This window comes from Leptonychotes weddellii, chromosome 5 (assembly GCF_054177405.1).
Source record: "Leptonychotes weddellii isolate Sample4059 chromosome 5, ASM5417740v2, whole genome shotgun sequence".
Classification (NCBI taxonomy): Eukaryota; Metazoa; Chordata; class Mammalia; order Carnivora; family Phocidae; genus Leptonychotes; species Leptonychotes weddellii.
The window spans coordinates 95,488,297-95,508,854 of NC_138373.1; the positions used below are offsets into that span (position 1 = coordinate 95,488,297).

The 20,558-nt window shown below is 38.0% G+C and overlaps 1 protein-coding gene across 2 annotated transcripts in view; it reads left to right on the top strand.

The window, feature by feature from the left end:
* PDZRN4 (PDZ domain containing ring finger 4) overlaps positions 1-20,558 on the top strand; it is a 345,692-nt gene that overhangs the window by 262,868 nt on the left and 62,266 nt on the right. For both annotated transcript variants that reach the window (XM_081821493.1, XM_081821494.1), the window contains exons 4-5: positions 15,799-16,055; positions 19,052-19,154. In XM_081821493.1, coding sequence (XP_081677619.1) covers positions 15,799-16,055; positions 19,052-19,154 — 360 coding nt within the window. The remainder of the gene's footprint in view (positions 1-15,798; positions 16,056-19,051; positions 19,155-20,558) is intronic.

Genomic DNA, 20,558 nt, shown 5'->3' on the forward strand with positions numbered 1-20,558 from the left:
TATACTTTATTCTGCCTTTGTGTATTTCAACAGTACATCAATCAATATCTTTTCATATGCTGTTTAAGCAACCCAGATTCTCAAAATAGTACTTTCTGCGTTTCCATGATTATAGTGCTTATGTTCTGGTCCCACGAGTACATCATCTCTTAAGTTCACCTGAGTCAATAGACTCCTTTCTTCAGGAATGTCCCACCTCTAAGATCCTCTACTTTGAACTTCTGCTGTGCAAATCTCCCCCCCACGTTTCAAGAAATTCCCACCCCCTACCTATTGGTGGGATCACACCTCTCAGAGTCCATCTTCTCAGCCCCAACAGGTATGAGCTATTAGAATAACCTTCTGAGAGTCCCAGAAGGACAGAGCAGAGAGGACTTTGGTACTGTGAGTGGCACAGAATGTTTCAGGGTGAGTATGGGTGCTGCCAGGGTCTTGAGATTTCCCTACTGAGTGAGCAGCACGTCTGCCATTTTACTTTTCTGAGAAACCAGTGAGTCACTGTTCAGACACACACACACACACACACACACACGTTATCCTAGTACCATATACATCATCAGAGAAAGTTGTCTAAATTGTTAGTTTGGTTCAAGCAGGAAATGAAAACTTCTGTGAAAACTGGCGCAAGTAAGGAAACTGCGGATGCCGCCCTTCACAGTCCAGGTGTATTTTTCTTCCCTGTGCCTTCAGAGACAATTTTAGTAGGACATTGAGAAGGCCTATGTCAGGAGCTACTAACCAGTCACAATTCTAAAAAGAAAAAAACTATCTTTTTTTAAAAGATTTTCTTTATTTATTTGTGAGAGAGCAGGAGCGGGAGGAGGGGCAGAGGGAGAGGAAGAAGCAGGCTCCCCACAGCACAGGGGGAGCCCGATGCGGGGCTCGATCCCAGGACCCTGGGATCATGACCTGAGCTGAAGGCAGACGCTTCACCGACTGAGCCACCCAGGCGCCCCAAGAAAAAAACTATCTTGTCATGTTTTTAAAATTGTCATTAACACTTTTGTTCCCATTGGAAATTGCATGCTATATTATACACTGATTAAGCCCTGAAGATGTCATTATGTATTTAATAACTACTTTTGATCATATAATATCAATGGTGGCAAATTTTTATCTCTGTGCTTTCTTTTCTTCTTCATCCGGTTCCTAGACATTTATTAATGCCCAGTATAGTCTGAATAAAAATATTTTCACTTGATATAATTTTAATAACCTAATGCATATGTTTCTTTCATACATATTCATATGAAGACCAGATAACCCCCAGAAAAATGGAACGTATGCTATGAATTGACTAGTACATCAAGTGATTGTATCAGATGCATACAAAAATGTGTGTTCTCCATGATCTTAAAGATGTTTTTTGAGTTAAAGATTTATATATTCAGCAACTTGTAACTCCTGCATGCTACTGTAAAAATCTTAAAAATATAAAACAGCAATGGCAAACTGATAGTTAATTTTCATATACCCAAACATCTTTAAAAGATAGGAAAAACCTACCTAAGTTAATTTAATGTGTTATCTGTTAATTTATTATGATATCCCCTTTATATGCAAAACTCTTGAAATTTAAATCTTGCTTATAAGAAGAAAGAAATTTTAGATCATATGAAAAGCAGATGACTACCTATTGTTAGAGAGTTTCTCTCAAAAATTAATGAAAGTGTCATAAGAACAAAAATATCCTATGGAATCTTGAAGAGCAGAGAGGGTGTGTGTGTGTGTGTGTGTACTCATAAGACACTATCATAAGAAAGAGGGTGTTCCAACTTGGCTCTGTGATTTGAGCATATTACCAGGTTGCAGGTGGTAGAAATCTGATTCTCTGCCATTTAAAAGGAAATGAAGGAAGGAACAGTTTTAAGCAGAAACTTCAGGCTTGCCATCCTAGCATTCATATTAAGATAGAGCTACCTGAAGTTCCTCTGAAGTATGAGAGCTTTGTTGTGCAAGAAAAATCAAATTTCACTTAGCATTCTACTAGAGACTCTTTTTGAATTATTCTTTACCTCTTTGAAATGTCCAAGTCACTCTGGGATCGCTGTTTGTAAGCTGCCACCATGAGATGACATTTAAAACAAATGAAAGAGATATAGACAACATCCTCTCTAAATAAACAAAATCAACCTCGGCTTGAAAGTTGGTGTGGAAATGCTTGTTTTCTATCCCACTCTTCTATGCATATGGCATTCTGGAAATTATAAATTCTGTTTTACAGAACTACAATATTTATTACCAGAGGAAAATAGATTATTAATTACAGCCAAAGGCTGCTTTGATTAAATATACAATTAATTAGCTATGCTAAGCTCATCCATCCCACAGCTCCTAATATTTTCAGCCCGAAGATTCTTCTAGTACTTTTAATTAAAATTGTTTTAAGAAGCCACAAGTTAGCTGCATGTGCACTTAAACTGAAGTTATCTCTTCAGTGTTTCACTGATTTCCGTATGCCATGTAATTAATCTTTAGTGATTAAATGTACATAAAATCACCGGAGATGCAAGGTAATTTGTGCAGACATGGAACAATGGAGAGCTTTTACTGGGACTCTGCAGGATTGTTTCCTCTGCTGAAAATTCTTTCAAAAGCGTACAGATGTTAATTGTTTGAAGGATCTAAATTAAAAAAATTTTTTTGCCCCTCTCCCCCACTCTTCTAAACAAAGGGAAATAAAGTCAACAGTATTAGTGTAGAAAAATGTTTGTGGCAATTTACATTTAATAAATTTGATGACTCTATCTGAATAGTTACATTCACTCTATTACTCTGTCTTATTTGCTTCCAGAAGGAGACATAGAGCCATGTGAAACAGTTTCCAAAAAGTGTCCCCAGATACTATCGGCTGATTTTTCATGCATGACTCAGCGCCAAAGCCTGGAGCTGGTTACCATTCTCCCTAAGGCTCAGCTGCTATTTTGTGGAAGTTCTTTCTGTTTGAATCACTTGTGATTGTGTCCACTAAGTTAAAACCCTGGGAGAACCCAGGTGGTCTTTTCCCCCTGGAGACCTCATCCATCACATCTCAGAGGCTGCTGAACTGTTGTGAGGCATTAACAATATCACATGACACGTGAGCAAGTCTGGGCCTTGAACTGGGGATCATTTTTTTTTCTTTCAAGATTTTATTTAAATTCAAGTTAGTTAACATATAGTGTAGTATTAGTTTCAGGAGTAGAGTTTAGTGATTCATCACTTGCCTCTAACACCCAGCGCTCATTACAACAAGTACCCCCACTTAATGCCCATCACCCAGTTACCCCATCCCCCTACCCACTTTCCCTCCAGCAACCCTCAGTTTCTTCCCCGTAGTTAAGAGTCTCTTATGGTTTCTTAAGGTAAAAGTTCAGTACCAGATTGACAAGCTCTTGAGTCACCTCCTTGTCTGAGCTTTACCTGATTCACTTACAGGGAAAAAGCAGAAGGGGGATTCTTTTTACCAAAGTTTTAAGTAACGTCAGGGGTTATATAAGAAATAGTACTTATTCATGCTTATGCATGTTGTTTATAGATTTTTTAGAACAGAGGAGGTTGTTGGATAGCATCTTTTCTAGCCTATTTATTTTGCAGAAACATTTTTTCACTTTCCACCTGGAGTTTTCTTGTCCAGGGGACATAAGTTAAGACAATTATCCATACTCATGAATGCCTACAGTTCATTCACTACTTAATTTGAATCTTACGAACTATTTACTAAAAGAAAATAGAAGAATAAATTTCCCACCAATCCACCAATCCTCTTGTCCCATTTTTAGAGCTTCTGTGTTAAAACTCCTATAGATGTTTAAAAATAATTAATATGAATTTGTAGAAAAATCTTGTTTTTTTTTAATTTAGTATTGAGCAAGTTGCTTAACCTATTAAGGTTTAGGTTCTGTATCTATAGGATGAGTATGATAATATTTTTCCACCTCTAGTAGCAGATAGTCCTGAGTAGAACATGTGGTAAATAGTAAGCCCTTAACAAGTTTTTATTACTGCTATGGTCCTTATTATTCATTTCAAGGTGTACTTAGAGACAACCGCATCAGTGAAATTACTGGTGCAAATTCCACCTATTTGATATAAAATAGCATCAGTTGCTATTTTAAATACATTTACTTCATTTTTTGCCTTAGGCAGCAATCTCTTCTGTTGTTAAAGCCTATAAATTTGAGGAAGTTGGAAGCATGGTGTTAGAAAGGTTATGGGCACAAGTTCAGGTGGCTTTGTTTGCGGATGTAGAAGCTTGCAAATTTCCCTGGGGACTTGGCCTTTTTTCTGTAGTTTCATGTCATTGACTGAGCTCAACAAGTGTCAGAATGAATTCAAATGGCAGAATTGATTGCTGAAAATGATTTAAACCTCCTGCTTCTCCTTGGTTGATGGCTTTGTTTAGATTTTGTCCTGTCCTTTCAAACTGGTATAAAATACCTCTCATGTTCCAGGCACTAAGTTAGAGATGCTGATATTGAAAGAGACAGTTATATATCATGCAAGTTCTACTTTCTTGTGTTAATCCCTATCTTCTAAAATTCCTATGTATTCACTTGGGTAAAATATCTTTCTAAGGTTATATTCCACACAAAGCTATAAATGATTCAGGTAGAAGACCCTAGAAAGTATAAAGGTGTTTGTGTATGAGTTTGTGAGTGTGTGTATGTATATGTGTTTGTGTGTGTGTGTGTGTGTGTGTGTGTTGTGTTTGGTAAGACAGTTGGCTACTTGGCTGGGTGGGTACTAGCCAGAAAGAGTTTCAGAAAATTGGAAGAGGTAGTTTTTGAGCTCTAAGATAATCAGAAAATATAGGTCTGTAGGGGTAGGCGATATCTACTTAGAATGCCTTTATGCCTTCCTACTTAAAATTCAACTTCTACAGCTTGTATTTCCTTACAGTGTGGATTTAATTAATTGGAATAGAAACTGAGGCTAGGCTATGCTAGACAATCTGCTAATCTGATAGGTCTCATTGGAATAGATATGATTGAAAGGATCAGAGCACTATTTTACACCCCTGTCCATCCTCTTCCATTTGGACCATCCATGCTGTCCCTGTCTTGATCCAGGCACTGATCATTTTTCCCAGTAACTTCCTAACTGGTTTCCCTACTTCCATTCAGCTACTTCTCACCACAGCCTTCAGTTATCTTCCCAAAACCTAAATGAGCTCTTGCTACTTTTCCAAAGAAAGGAGCTGTTTAAAACAAATATTTTAGGGGTGCCTGGGTGGCTCAGTCACCCAGTTAAGCATCTGCCTTCAGCTCAGGTCATGATCTCGGTGTCCTGGGATCGAGCCCTGCATGGGGCTCTCTGCTCAGCATGGGGCTCTCTCCTCAGCAGGGAGTCTGCTTCTCCCTCTCACTCTCCCTCTGTGCTCTCTCTCTCTCTCCTTCTCAAATAAATAAAATAGTTTTAAAAAAAATAAATAAATAAAACAAATACTTTATGGGGGCCTATTGAGGACCCTGGGATCTGTGTCAGAGCCTTCTTTCCCATTTCTTTGCCAGACGTTTACCCAAATCCCCCATAGTCATAACAAATCTCTCTTTGGTTCCCAGAAGACTTGCTCTTTCATGTCTTTACCCTGGGTTTCCTTTCTTTTCTGCCATCTTTGCAACTTAGGAAACTCTTCATCTTTTAAGACCCAACTCAAATATCAAATCCCTGTACTCCTGGGTATAGTCAGCTCTTTGTGCTCTCACAGAATACTGTTAATTACCTTTATTTCAGCTCTTTACAAGTTTGCTTACAATTGTGGATGTATATGTTGTTTTTCCCTAACAGGTTGTGAAGGGCAGGTGCCTTCCCTCACTCAGCCTATTACACTCAGCTTCCACAATTTTCAAATGGGGATATAATACTTACCTCACATGACTGTTGCTGGGTGTGACTGAGAACACATGAGCCAAGTGCTTCACACAGTTTCTGGCATGTTATGAATGCTCACTCAGTGCTAACTGATATTACTGTTGTTGTCACTGCCGGGACTCTAAGCACAGGTATTAACTTGTATTCCCGGAGATCACCTAGTCTCCATCACTCAAGCGTTAGGAAGGAAGGAAGGAAGGAAGAAAGGAAGGAAGGAAGGAAGGAAGGATGACTCAACATCATAGCACTCTGTTAGCTGCCTTAGCTGTAGTATTTATTTGATCCTATCCACAACTCTGTGAGGGCTATTAGCATCTCCTCTTCCAGACAGAGAAACTGAGGCTCAGAGAGTTTAAATAACTTACTCAGAATGACACAGCTGATATGGTAAACTGTTTAGATCCCAGTTCTGAATGCTTCCTGCATTGTGTTCTTTGACAGATGGGTGGGGCTTATGAGCAGAGATTATGGGTAGGGCTCGCCTTTGTATGCCACTAAATTTTTACGATATATTTAAGTGAATGGAATAATATGGGTAACTGGCTGCACCATGGAGGTGGGAGTGAAAGGAAAGCAGTTTGCATGTAAACACAGATAACTTTAACGACAAATATAATCACATTTGTTTTAACATGGATTTTGATAGAGAAATATGTGAAAATTTAACAAGTGTTTATTGAGTATCAAATATGTGCCAAGCATGTTTTGGGGCCTTTAAACTATAGCACTGAGCAAAACTGTCACTGTTGTCACTCACAATGTTTTTCTGCCTGGACGCATTTAAGTAGGGATTGCTTTTATAGATAGGGTACAGCAAAACTCTGGTGAAGATGTTGTTGGCATCTTTGATGTTCTTATGACAGATGCCATGTTACAAATAACTCACTGCCTCTTTAGTCCCTTATTAGTAACTATGTGGAACACTTTTATTCCTTTCATTTAACAGGTAGTTATTTTTGGCACTTCTTTGGCATCTTGCTAGTGTGGCTGAGACCCAAGGTTATATTCTTGATATCCATAGATGTCCGAATAACAAAAAATGGGACCCAGGGCTCTTGTCCAAGGGCTAAGAGCACATTTCCTCTTTTTCAGTGGACATAAAAGATGAATTGCTCTAAGTCCTCAGTTACTGATGCTGTTTATAGTAATTTTTTAAAAGAAAATCTAGGTCATTTAATTACGATGAAGTTTTTTTCCCAATGAAGTAATTTCAGTTCATTTTAAAAGCATTTGCCCTATATATGCCTTATGTCTTTACATCCGTAGACCCATTGCAGAAAATTTTATGTCTGCATGAGAATTTCTCATTAAGCTTAACATACTTGGATCTGATGTGTCAAAACTCAATGGATAGGTTTATTAATAATCAGCTTCATCAGCTTAGTATTATCTTAGGAAGTAAAAGGTCAGTAAGTAGTTGTTATCCTACCATTTTATCAGTGGACTCTCCTTGAAAGACTTCAAGTCATTATTCACTGCTTATAGAGTCACTTGAGATATCTTTTTATAGTAATGAAAGAGCTCCCACAATTAGCCAGAAGGCAGCCATCTATCTTTTTAAATAGCTCAGCTTGGAGGAGAACAGGATTTCAGGTGATATTCAGTAGATGAATTGTTATGACAATGATAAAGTTGGTGATACCAATCTGTGTTTTTTGCTGTAGGGATGTGTGTGTGTGTGTGTGTGTGTACTCATGCACATGCACAAGAAAAAAAAAAGACATTCAGCACAGAGTGGAAATTTATTTCTCTAAAGATATGCAAATCCAGAAACAAACTCTATGTCCAACAATTCCTTATAATTATTTTTTTAACTCAAGTGATTACAACATGAATCTGTTTTTAGCTAATAACAAATACAACAAGATTTTGTAACATTCATTTCAACATAATTTCAGGCTTATCAAAAGGTTACAAGAATGGTACAAAGAATTCTCAAATATCATTCATCTAGATTCCCCAAATTTTAACATTACCTTCCATTTGGTTTAGATTCATCCTCTCCCTTTCCCCCACCCCTCACCCTCTTGCTTTCATGAAGTCCTCAAGGATAAACCTCACCAGTAACAGACAAATCCATATTACTTGCTTCCTGCTAAGATAGACAGAAAGACACAATACCACTTCTAGGCATTCTTGCCAAAAAATACAAAACCTGAATCTAATCAAGGAGAAACACAAAGACCAACTGAGGGAGATTCTGTGAAATAACTGTGCACATCAAATATGTGAATACTTTAAATTTGCTCTGTGATCTCATTTGTTGTATTTTCATTCTCCCTTAAAAATGCAACTTCTGCTAAATCCGAGACACTAGAAATTCTATTTTTGATGCAACTAATTTTGATAGTGAACTTAATTTGCAAAGATGGTAAGTTTTAGCTTTTGCCTTATTTTTGTTTTCATTATTGTTTAAATCAGATGAGTTTATGTCTAGTTGTATCAGGCAGGGTCCCAGAAGGAAATGGAAGGCACACTTGAAGGAGTTAATGGAAGTGACTTTAATGAGGGAGCAACTTCTAGGAGGTGTGAGCAGAGTTAAGAAAAAGAATTTAGGGAATCACAATAGAAAGAGAAGTCCTTACTGCCCACAGACCTGAAAGGGGAAAGTAAACGAGGGATGTGAACAGAACCTACCAAGAGCTGGTGTCCTGAAAGCCAGGTGGAGAGGAGCCTGGGTAAAGACACAGAGTACTAGCTCTCTAACCACTAACTGAACCAAACAAACATAAAGCAGAAAGCCTAGTGATGCAGTATACAGTGGTCTGTGTCCAAGAGCACTGAGCTGAACAGAGAAGAGTAGACTATGTATAGTCTACTCTATACATCTGATGGACAAAGAACCACCAGCTCATGTGCCAAAGAGGAGATACATCCATTTCTTTATTAACATGAGGGAAAATAAATGTATTTATAAAGAGGTAAATAAACCTATGTTGTATAGACTTCAATTTATTTCCTTCAGTAAGAATCAAAACATATCATGACCTGTTCTTTTTTTTTTTTTTTAAGATTTATTTATTTATTTGAGAGAGCGAGAAAGTACATGAGAGGGGGGAGGGTTAGAGGGAGAAGCAGGCTCCTCGCCGAGCAGGGAGCCCGATGCGGGACTCGATCCAGGGACCCCAGGATCATGACCTGAGCCGAAGGCAGTCGCTCAACCAACTGAGCCACCCAGGCGCCCATGACCTGTTCTTTAATAACAGGAATAATTTATATAAATAAATATTTCCAAATGGGAAAGCTCAGAAGAGAAGAATGTGGCAGTGAGCCTCAGGAAAGAAACAGAAAATACAGAAAAAGGGGTACAAAAAATGAAACAAAGAAAAGATAATTGAGGGAAAAAGCAATTATGAATGATGCATCCCCAAGATTTCCTATAACCAAAATTATAAATTTGGCCAAGAATAGTTCTGATAAATTCACAAAGAATGGGTCTATAATATCTTAATAAGAAAAGTTGAAGATGAGTCTCACTTGTATTCAGGAACACCTCACCATCAAAGTGTGCTGTGAAAGGGGTCAGGAAGTAGCATACTATCACTAGTAGTGACCTCAGTGTTACAATCAGTTAAATGTAACAACAGGCTTTTTAGATATCTCCTTGGGTTACTGGGGATCTGCTATTCATTAGTATTATATATATATAAGCATTTTTAATATATTCAATTTCTTAGGTTGTAAATGTGTATCATGTCACACAAAGGTTAATTAAGAGCAAATCCCACAATGTCACAAGTTATATAGGTTAGGCAACAGTCTTTATTGGGAAAACATACAAGTCAGGAGTGAGCAGCACAGGAGTCATGTGGGACCCAAAATGGTTGGACATGCATTAGGTCTGTATTCCAGTGGAGGAATCCCCACCTACTGTGGCTTTCTCTTCTTTTGGGAACATTATTAGTAAGGAAACAGACTACAAGAGGTTCAGAATGTTTGGGTTAGAAGTTAGTTCCATTTGGCTGGGAAAGCCAGTTGCCTAGCCCTGGGGGACTCTGGAGCTCACGGGAAGCTGTAACACCCCCACACACCAGGAAAATGGAGCTACCGGTCCCTCATAGTCCAAATAAGCCAAAAGGAGCCCCAGGATCACTTTTGAATAAATCTGCTTATTATATCAGATGTGATAATTACATGTTTATTCTCTTCCCAAAATCCAGTAATAGCACTTTCAATGCAGAACATTGTACTACACAGACTTTTGTTATAATGCCATCTAACACTTCTTGTATTCTTATCTTCTAAAATTACATGATTATCACAAACCCACCAGTGATTATTTTGTTCATTAATAACATTAAAAAAGGTCAAAATTAATTTTAGTCAATCTCTTACTAGGCTTTCTTCATATAATTTTGACAATTCTTATTCTGTGTGTTCTTTTCACTATAAATACTTTTATACTGTGCTATGCTTAATTTATATGACAGATGTCCACACAGAAGCAAACATACCAAAGTTTCAAAAAAAACATATGCTTAAATTCCTTAAAATTGATTGAACAATTGTATATGACAAGTGTTTTAATGACTCTAGGGTTTGGATTATTTTAAATTTCTTCCATACCAAACATTTTAGCAGTAATTTAAATATTGTTTCCTCCTTCTATAAAATGTTACTAGAACATGTTTTTACAACACCTCCCTAATTATCAGGTAGAGAATTTGATCAGCATTCTCATAGGGACTTTAGTCAAAATTAATTCCACATTTATTTGTGAAGGGGGGAGATCTTATAAACCAGCATGCCCAACTAGAATTATACTGCTTGGCTCTGAGAATCTAAATGTAAACCACAGTGACAGTAGTTGATAACACTCTATTATATAATTGGAATTTGCAAAGAGAATAGAACTTAAATGTTCTCACCAAAAAAACTAATTAATATGTGAAATGATGGATGTGTTAATTAACTAGATGGTTAGAATCCTTTAACGATATTTACATATATCAAATCAACACAATGTATATGTTAAATACAATTTTCCTTGTTGTCTATATCTCGATAAAGTTGAAAATTAACAAAAGAATAAATGAATGAATGAATAAAAATTTTGTAAACAAAAACAAACAATATTCAAGTGCTTTATACTTCTCAATTTGAAATTGGGCTATATCAATTGCACATAATCTTAGGTATTCTATACTTCTTCTATTGAGTATTCTTATATGTATTCTCCTATGAAAGGCACAGATGCATAAAAGGCCTTATTTTTCATAAGAGGGAACAGAGGTTTAGAAACCCTCATCATTCCCAAACAGCTGACTCTGGAAATGGCAACTCACCAGGGTGACTTGGTTATTCATGCACTTGTTTGCACTTCAAAAGGAAAAAAAGAAAAACCTGTTTGTTTTCTGATACTCAAGAAAATTTTGCATGTGGCTGGATTTGGAGAAATAATCAAAGTAGCGCAGCTCTTATCCAAGCTGAGGCCACCAATCACTCTGGGGAGGTTGCTGACAAGTAGCCCAGATTTTGCAGTTTATCCAAAAGGGTAGATTGTTCCTTAAACAGAAGCCTCATCAAACATTGGCATGATGTGGTTTACATATGAAAAGCTATATTCTTTACTTAACATTCACAAGTTGCTTATGGATTAATTAGCCCATCTGCCACAACAAATGTATTCACACATCTTTTGCTGAAAAGCCACTACTTTTCTCCTATCCCCTTATCCCTATCAATATAATGGAAAACAACTTTTTAGGAACAAGACACTTATTTTTTCATACCTGTATATTTTTCAACTTCAGTGCTAGGGTAAGAGGGAAACCTTCCCAGAGGATAGTTTCCCATGACTGGCTTCTCGTTTAGTCACCAGTCATCCGTGTGTTCATTCCTCTGAATGTCTTGCAGCTGCTTCAAGTTTGACATGATTACGGCTACTACTCTTGCCACCAGCTTCCAGTCCCAAATGTAGTTGTTATAAGGACAATCTTTTCATCCTAGAACTTTTATCATTGGCATCTTCTTTTCCTTTCTTGAGCTGTGGCCAATTCCGATAACCTCTTTAGAGGCAAAGCGCACTGGTTTCTCATTTATCTCAAATCAGGTGGCTTAATCACCTTTGGAGAGTCCAGTCGTCCCACTCTGGGACTGCTAGCCCCTTGTCAAATAGTGACCGCAGGAGTCTTTTCAGTTATATTCTAGTTGCTGTACTCTAGTTGCTCAGTAGTGGCAGAACCGAATCTGTTTTGACCACAGTTATCAATGTGCCAGATGTTATAGTAATAGAGGGAATTACCTCATAGATCTTACTGTTTATTAGGATACTCTAACCTCTCACCTGCCATTCAACACCAGCTTCATTAAAAAGTCTCTTTCTCTATGCCATGCTTAAATCAAATCGCCAGCCTTTTTGAAACTCTTCTGCACGTAAACTTCAAACTCAAACCCCACAATGCATTATTTCTCTTTTAATTTTCAAATTACTTCTCTTCCCATCAATTTTGCTCCCAACTCTTTTTATCCAGTTTTTCCTCCTGAAAGTCAACTTCCCTGTTATTTTTCTGGCATTTTTGCTTCCCTCCTTTTACTAGGCACCCAGAACATTTGGGGTCTACACCCATGACTACCTACGTTAGGTGGGATACCTATATAACAGAGGGCTTCCGCATCTCCTGTCTCATTTCAAAAAACATATAAAAATTGTATGTAGTTTGTACAAAAGCAAGGTTGAGGCAGAGAGGGAAGAAGGGATGGGCAGGAGAGGAAGCAAGGGAAGGAGGGAGGGAGAGAATACGATGGAAAAAAATGGAATGATAAGGATAAGGCACCATGAATACAAGACACCATGTTGGTTTAAGACCTGGCCACTTGGGAAAAATGAGGTTTGGCTATTAATTTATTTGTTCATTTACTACAAACTTTTTTCTATAGGATTAAAACCTCAGATATTCTCCCAATGTTCTTCTTCCTGGCTGTAACCGTTGATAACTGAGCAAAAGCAACGGCCACAAAATCCCAATTAAGCTATTCTTTTTTGTTGTTGTGAAAGGCATAATTTATAAAATGGTGACCTTTTGGTAGGCTAACAGTATGTTGATGAACTTCAAGTGAAGTGAAAAAAAAAAGTGTTTTGTATCATCAGTACTTACATTTTCTAAGGGATCACGTGGGACAGTAGAGCCTTTAAAGGTCATAGACTTCTTTACTTTGAGAGATATTAAATAGCTTATGAAAATAGAGGTCAGCTGCAGGATAACAGGAAGAAAAGAGCATTCCCAATGGGGAGGCAAGATATTCGAGATTATACTGACCGTCCTTTTTTAAGATTGTATTTGATTGTCCTTTAAGCAAAAAAATGAAATTTGCATATAAATGCTATAATTGTAAATGAATGAATGTACAGGGTCTTAGAATCAATAGCTATTGATCTTTTGCTGTAAGAACGCTAATATTGTCTGCATAAACTAAGCATTATAATAAGAACTAATTATTTCACAGCCTAAAATACTCTTCAGTAATTTTTATGTTTCTGCAGAAATCGTTATACTTTTCTGGATTTTGCAGAAATAATTAGTAATCAGTAAAGAACTCACTTTTGAAAAATTATTCTTGCTTTGAAAGTCACTAAAACAAGTAAGAAACAAAGAAATACCAAGACTGCATTGTAGGCAAGGTGCTGAGCCACCTTGAGGAAGAAATAGGATAATGGCATTAGTCTGTCCACTACTTAATGACACACAATTTATGCACTAGAAGGATTTAATGTGTGACTGGAAGACGCCCTAGCCACAAATTATTTTTCCCTTTCCCCTCAGATATTGCTTGAAGTCGTTCAAAAAGGGCACTGTCTTCTTTTATTCTACCACTATTAAGGGTTATTTTAAATGCAAGGCTTATAGATTATGACCAAGAATTCTTTTCAGAATGAGAAGGATGTAAGACTTTGCAGGAGTGGATATTCACTACACTGAAGGGATACCATAAAGCAGAAGCCTAGAGACAAAGGGCAATTTCTCCCATATAGATTCTGGCAGAACAATCTTGTCTACCACTGGATCATCTTCGACAACCCTGGAGTTCTTAAATACTGACCACAGTGTGAAACATAAAGAATGATACCAGCCAACATGAGAGGTTAGATTTTAGGTTGTGTTTCTCCGTTCTTGGACTTTGCTTACCATCTGCTGATTACACATTCTCAGGGGAGACGGTGGTGGCCCCAACCCAAAGTGCCCTAGACCAATGGCTCAAGGAATGAATGACTGTGTCCATTGATGTCCCTTGTTCACATACTCCCATATGCCCAAAGTCATCCAGACATTCCAAGGTTGTACCAATACCAATGCAGCAATAATGTTCAACTTTAGTCCATAGAGAAAAGAATCAGAGTGAGAAAGTACAGATTTGTGAATGTGTGCACCCTGGTCAATAACCATTCGTATCTTCTACTGAAGTTTCTTACTAGTGATCCAAGAACTGTACTGGGACATATTTTGCTGGTGAGGAAACTTAATTGCTCAATTTTTGAAGGCACATTAACTGTTTCAGGGCCCACTGAGTAAATTAGGTCCTCCAGGTCATTAAGCCTGTCTCAACATGACATGATGATTTCTACCTGGCATTGTATCATTTACCCCCAAACACCCCACACTTGCTCTGAGCACACACATATTCTTTGTTTACTCAAGGAGAGAGAATGTGCTCATTTGGATGTCAGCAATCGCTCTCTGACTGCAACTCAGCAACTCCCTTTGCTTCTTCTTAAGGCACCCAGGGATCTCTAAGGATTTGCTGGTGCGTAGCAGTTATCAGAGCCTCCCCAACAGGCAGATGGCTTAGTTGTCTAGAAATAGTATAACTTCAGGGGTTTTAAGCACAGTATTGTGCCCCCAAGTATCTCTTCCTATTTGCAAAAGCCAACATTATTGATTGATCTAGGGTGGGAATTGTGAAGATATTTCAGGATGCTGTAGGCCTTTATTGAAACAACTTCCACAAAGGGACTCTGTTATCAGGACCGGTTTTAGGGAAATAAATTGACAGCTATTTGAGAGCAGTCTGTACTGCCGCTGGAAAGGGTGTTTAGAAAAGTGTGTGGGTGTCTGGAGTGCCGCAAAGGCTGGGGAACAGCACTAGCTTTTGATAATTAGGCATGGGAGAGTCTCACAAAAAGAATGATTTTTCTCTCCCAAATGCCAGTGGTTCGCCCTGCTGAGAAGCAGTGATGGGGGGCAAAGGCAAACATCCCTCTCTCTCTGTTATGTCCAGGGCTACTTTGGAGAGTCATAAATTGGTATAAATTAAAACAGGTGAGGATCCAAAGGAACATAGTATACTCAGAGATGTTTTAGAGCAGTGCTCCTTTCAAGTGCATATAAATCAGCTGGGATCCTGTTAATATGCCAGTTCTGATTCAGCAGGTCTGGGATAGGGTCAGGGATCCTGCATTTCTAATAATCTCTTATGCTCCTGCTTATGCTGCTGGTCCACAGACCACACTTTGAACAGCAAGGATTTAGAATAGAATGTACATGACGATAACATGATCTTGGATTTAAAAACGATGAATATGAAAGAAATTTGACAATACCCACAAAGTTAGATTTCAGGCCAGTCAGACTTTGATTAAATATTGAAAATCCCACCAAGAGATGGATAGAACATTTTTTAAAAAAGAGATACACTTAACATTTCTACCTATCTGCAGATTTTGGTGAACGTTTTCTGAGGCCGATGTGTGATTTAAATGTTTAAATCTTTACTAATGATCCTGACAGAATACTTCCTAACGAAACAAGAAGCAACGCGTTTTCCTGATCTTTTTCACTTCCGAGTATTGGTGAAGAGTTCAATAAATGTCAGTGTCTGATTAAATATTGCTTTACAAACTTCATATCAGAGCTGGCTTAAACTTACCCTCCCCATCTTTTCTTAATCTATGATGACAGCCTCTCTGTTCTTTCCTCTGAGGTGAGCAATGTCCTTTTATCTTCACAGGTCAATGGGAAGGATCTCTCAAAGGCCACCCATGAAGAGGCCGTGGAAGCTTTTCGAAATGCCAAGGAGCCCATTGTGGTCCAGGTGCTAAGACGAACACCGCTCAGTAAACCAGCCTATGGAACAGCCCCAGCAATGCAGCTCATGCACGCCAGCACTCAGACCGACATCACCTTCGAGCACATCATGGCTCTGGCCAAACTTCGGCCACCGACCCCTCCAGTGCCAGACATCTGTCCATTCCTGCTCTCAGACAGGTATTGTTCTTTTTCCTGTCATTTTCCCAAAAGCCCTATTTGTTTTCACTCAGCATTTCAAGTGGGTGTTGGAGAGAATCAGTCACACTAGCAAGCTGACAGTTACAGAGAGAGGCTCTCGGTTCTCTTTGGAAAATGTCTCCACCGTGTCTATATCCAATTAGTTCTCAGCTGGCCCTGCTAGCTACTTTCCCTGACCCACACAGTTGCTTCACTTTAGGAGTCATGCTTGCTGAGGAACAATGAAAAATTCTGGCTCTGATTAGTTCATCTTTATATTTCCAGCCATCAGAAACCTCATGCTACTCATGAGCACTGGTCAGGGAAATAGCTTTTCTCACCAAAGCTGCCAAAAACCTTATTAAGACTGAAACAGAAGTGGCATGTTGGCACTCTTTTCTCCTCTGTGGGTCACCTCTCTCTCTTTCACTCTTTGCTTTTCTCTTCTTTAAAGGAAAAGCTAGGAGATTAATTTAATTAGAGTGCAATTCTCCAAAGAAAGCAATTACCCAATATATTGAGATGTCAACAAAAGATTCTGGTTGTCACTAAGTATAAGAGCTGTGAAATAAGGATCTATTAAAGGAATATTTCTTCCCAATTTTTTACCTAATTTAAAGGCAGGTTGAGAGATTTTATTCAAATAATCTTACTTATACAGTCTTGTTTCATGAGGAAGTATGTTTTGCACCATACATTTTGTTCTGTGAGCTTTGAAGCAAATATTCAAACATTAGGGAGAGTTTGATTTATAAAAACAATAGTCTCTTTAGGCTGCATTTTCACTGCCTACCACAATCCATTCTGCACTTTGTAAAACACTTCCCTGCCCTTTATTGGCTTTTGTTAGGTTCATTTCAGTGGTCCACATGTGTACATTAGAATCACCTGGGAATTTTGAAAAGCGGTATCAATGCAATGCCTGAATCCTACTTCAGACCAATTAAAAAGGAGTTTTTAGAGTGAGGCCCAAGTGCCAAAATTTTTCCAAAAATCTCCCTAGGCAATTTTAAGGTACAGCCATGTTTTGGAAACCACTCCTTGAAACTTCAAGTTCCAGGAGGGCAAGGGCCCTGTTTATTTTGCTTCACTCCATCCATGCAACCGCTACTTATCAAATAGCCCCCTTTATCAGGCACTGGAACTAGGTGCTGGGCATAAAACTGGGAACAAAAATAAAGTCACCACCTACCTTCTAGAGGAGGAGATGAAGGAATAATAGCTAACATTTATTAGCTAATTTGGCATGTTTTAAGTAATATTACAAATGTTTTACATTTATTAACTCATTTGGTCCTCACAATGATCTTTTGAGGGAGTGCATTGTACTATTACCATCACAGATGAGGGAAGATGTTAAGTTATTCGGCCAAAGTCACATTGCAAGGAAGTGATAGGAACAGACTTCTGAGCCTAAGAGGTCCGACCCCATTACCCACTCTCTTAACAGGTATCCTATGTCACTCTCCATAAGTCCTGCAGACCTTAGCTTAGAGGTAACCCCTTCTAGTAAGCTTCCTAGAACAGCAGTAGGGACATCCCCCCCATCTGCTCTCAGATTCCATATTTCCCCTGAAGTATCACATTATATTGACATTCCCACTTTACTGCTCTACCCAATGAATAGAGCAAGAATTGATTGGATTTGGTGCACCAATAGATTTCCAGCACTCAGCAGAGGGCCTGGCATCTAGTAGACAATAAATGTTTATTGAATGAATAGGTGTTCCTCATGGCAGGGCTCCCTTCTTACCAACTGAGAGACAAGTGAAACACATTAAGTGCCCAAAGCAGTAAACTTAATGTACCAATCCAAATGGGTTTTCAGAGCCAGTTCAAATTTAAGCAAGGACAGTTTACCTGTTAGACCAGCAAGCAAGATGTTGCATGTACTACTTTTGCTATTAGGGTTCATGTCGATTAACCCTATATGGAGATGACAGCCATAGACAGCAGTGAGAAGGGACTGGAAGAATATTTACATTGACTGTATGAGGACACCAGGATGCGTCTCTCGCGCATGCCTTTGGACTAGAGATAAGGAAACTAATTTATACTACTAACTCCAGTTATTCGGTAATGTCCACACTGGCACAGCTTAGAGGTCTCACCTGCCACTAACTTGATTAGTTGCACTGAGTCTTTTTCACTGACTTCTAGAAATAGAGATGCCCTCATTCTCTTTGCTGTTAAACTGTACTTGACCTTCATATGGTCTAATGTATAGGATCCATATCATAGCTTATAGTAATTTTAAAGCACTTCAGTAAATTACTTAAAACATTTTTCCGAAGTGAGACATGTAAAAGTCATGTACAATGCCCCAGGTCCCCCTCATTTCCTTTAATCCTCTCTGAATTTTTGGAAGGGATTATGAAACCCTGTGATTTACAGGAATTTCCAGTGAGGTATCACTGTGAATGCTGATTAATATTTGTGCACTGGCCCTCTATCAAAGAGGGGGAAATGTGGGTTATGAGGGAGAACAAGGAAGGAGGTCTTAAGGAATGAGGACAAGGTGAGTACATTTTACAATCTGAAAAATAGATGCTTTTGAAAACAGATTTCAAAAAACAGTTTGGGGCTGTATATTATGAAATGGGTAGTACTCTGTTACAAAATCCCCCTCTTTGGGTAGACTGCAGTCTCAAAGGCCACACACCCATGTATGGAGCAAGTCACATTTGGTGGAATGGAAGCAGGCCAGGGAGTATTAAGTGCCACGGCCTGTCAGAGATTTCACGTCAGACTCTTTGGAGTGCTGTTCTGGCCATGGGTCCTTACTCTTGGTATTCTCTCAGAAAATCAAATTGATGGACCTCATGGAGGGGAGAAAGAAAAGCAATTGCTCTTTCTGAGCTTTTAGTTCACTCAAAGGCTGGATCACTACAGGTTTTATGGCAAAGCAGAGAAAACAAGTGAAATTCTAAAATCAGTTTTAATCTTGAAAACAACCCTTTTGATCCATTTCTGTCATCTTGCTACATTCCCCATAGCTGCCATTCTCTTCATCCGATGGAGCATGAATTTTTTGAGGACAATGAGTATCTTTCCAGCTTGCCTGCTGATGCAGACAGAGCAGAGGACTTTGAATATGAGGTAAGATCATTTTTACACCACTTCACATTTCTTCATGAAGTTATGGTCAAGGAGTTTTGCATAAAAAGAAAAAATTAATTTATTACTGTGAGAAATACTTTGTCTATTACATATCGAGGGTAAGTTCTTTTAAGTATTGTTTGTTTGGGCTGTTTGTGTCTAATATTTTAAATACATTGGAGAACATTTTTATAATATAAGCTTGAAAATAATTTGATTGCATTTTTGCTGATTTTTATAAACAGCATTATGGCAGCCCCAGGTTTTCTTCTTTCTGTAATATAAAATAATTTCCAAGTGGAGTTTGAAAAAGAAATTATATTTAAAACCAAGATTGTGCTTACTATTTTCATTCATCGTATAGTATTTTGGTTTTAATTGATAAACTAAATTATTTTATATTAGTTATATTTTCTTTCACTTATCCAATGTTCTCTTTGTGACTCAAGTATATACCATCAAAAGGAGTTTCACTGACTTTCTAGAAAGAGAAATGGCCTAATGCCCTTTGTTGTTTAGCCTTTATATATAGTATCTGTACTGTGATATATAACAATTCCAAAAGCCCATCGATTAATTATTTAAAAGCTTTCACAAAAGTTAAAGGATTTATCCTAATATTTCCTCTGCTGTTGCAGTCTATAAATCTTTGAAAGGTTTCAAACCACTCTGACATTTGGAAATAAAGTAGATTGAGGAGGCAAAGAAGCTTTGGTAAACAGGTAGAGAACCCATGATTATCTGCCCTTTTAATGCTTTAGATGATGTCATACAAGTTCAGCAAAATGTTCTTTTCCATTTTACAACCAGGAAATCCTGAAATCTCTTTCCTTAGGAGGATCTGAAATCAAATAAGGCCGATTCAGTGAAGCTCACCTAAAGCAAATAGACATTTATTTGAAATCTTCCCCCTGCAAAAGTCATTGCTGGGGATTACAGAAATCATTATTTCTTTTCGGCCAGAATTTGGAAGTCTGTGCAATGATACCTAACATCTGAGTGGATGGTTTCAGCATTGTTGTTCCTACGAATTTTTTTAACCCTTCTCCATTAAATTGATTGAAAACTTTTATTTTATAAATCCATTCAGTGACTGGTATGCACTGAAATATCCATTAAGTTTTGTCTTCTCATGAAAAATAAATTACAAAATTTAGTCACTTACCCAAATAATTCAAGATTAAATGATGTTTTTCTTTCAGCTAATGAATACTTTGGGTTTAGGGACTGGAATTACCTAGATCACTTCAGCTTTTTATTTAGTTTGTGCCTTCAGGCTTTATTAAAATAAATCTGTGTTTAGGAGGGAGAGCATGGAAGAAAGACTTGCTTAGGTGGGCAGGTTAACAGTAAAAATTATGTTAATTAATTAGCATATCATTGAATATTCCAATGCAGACCAAT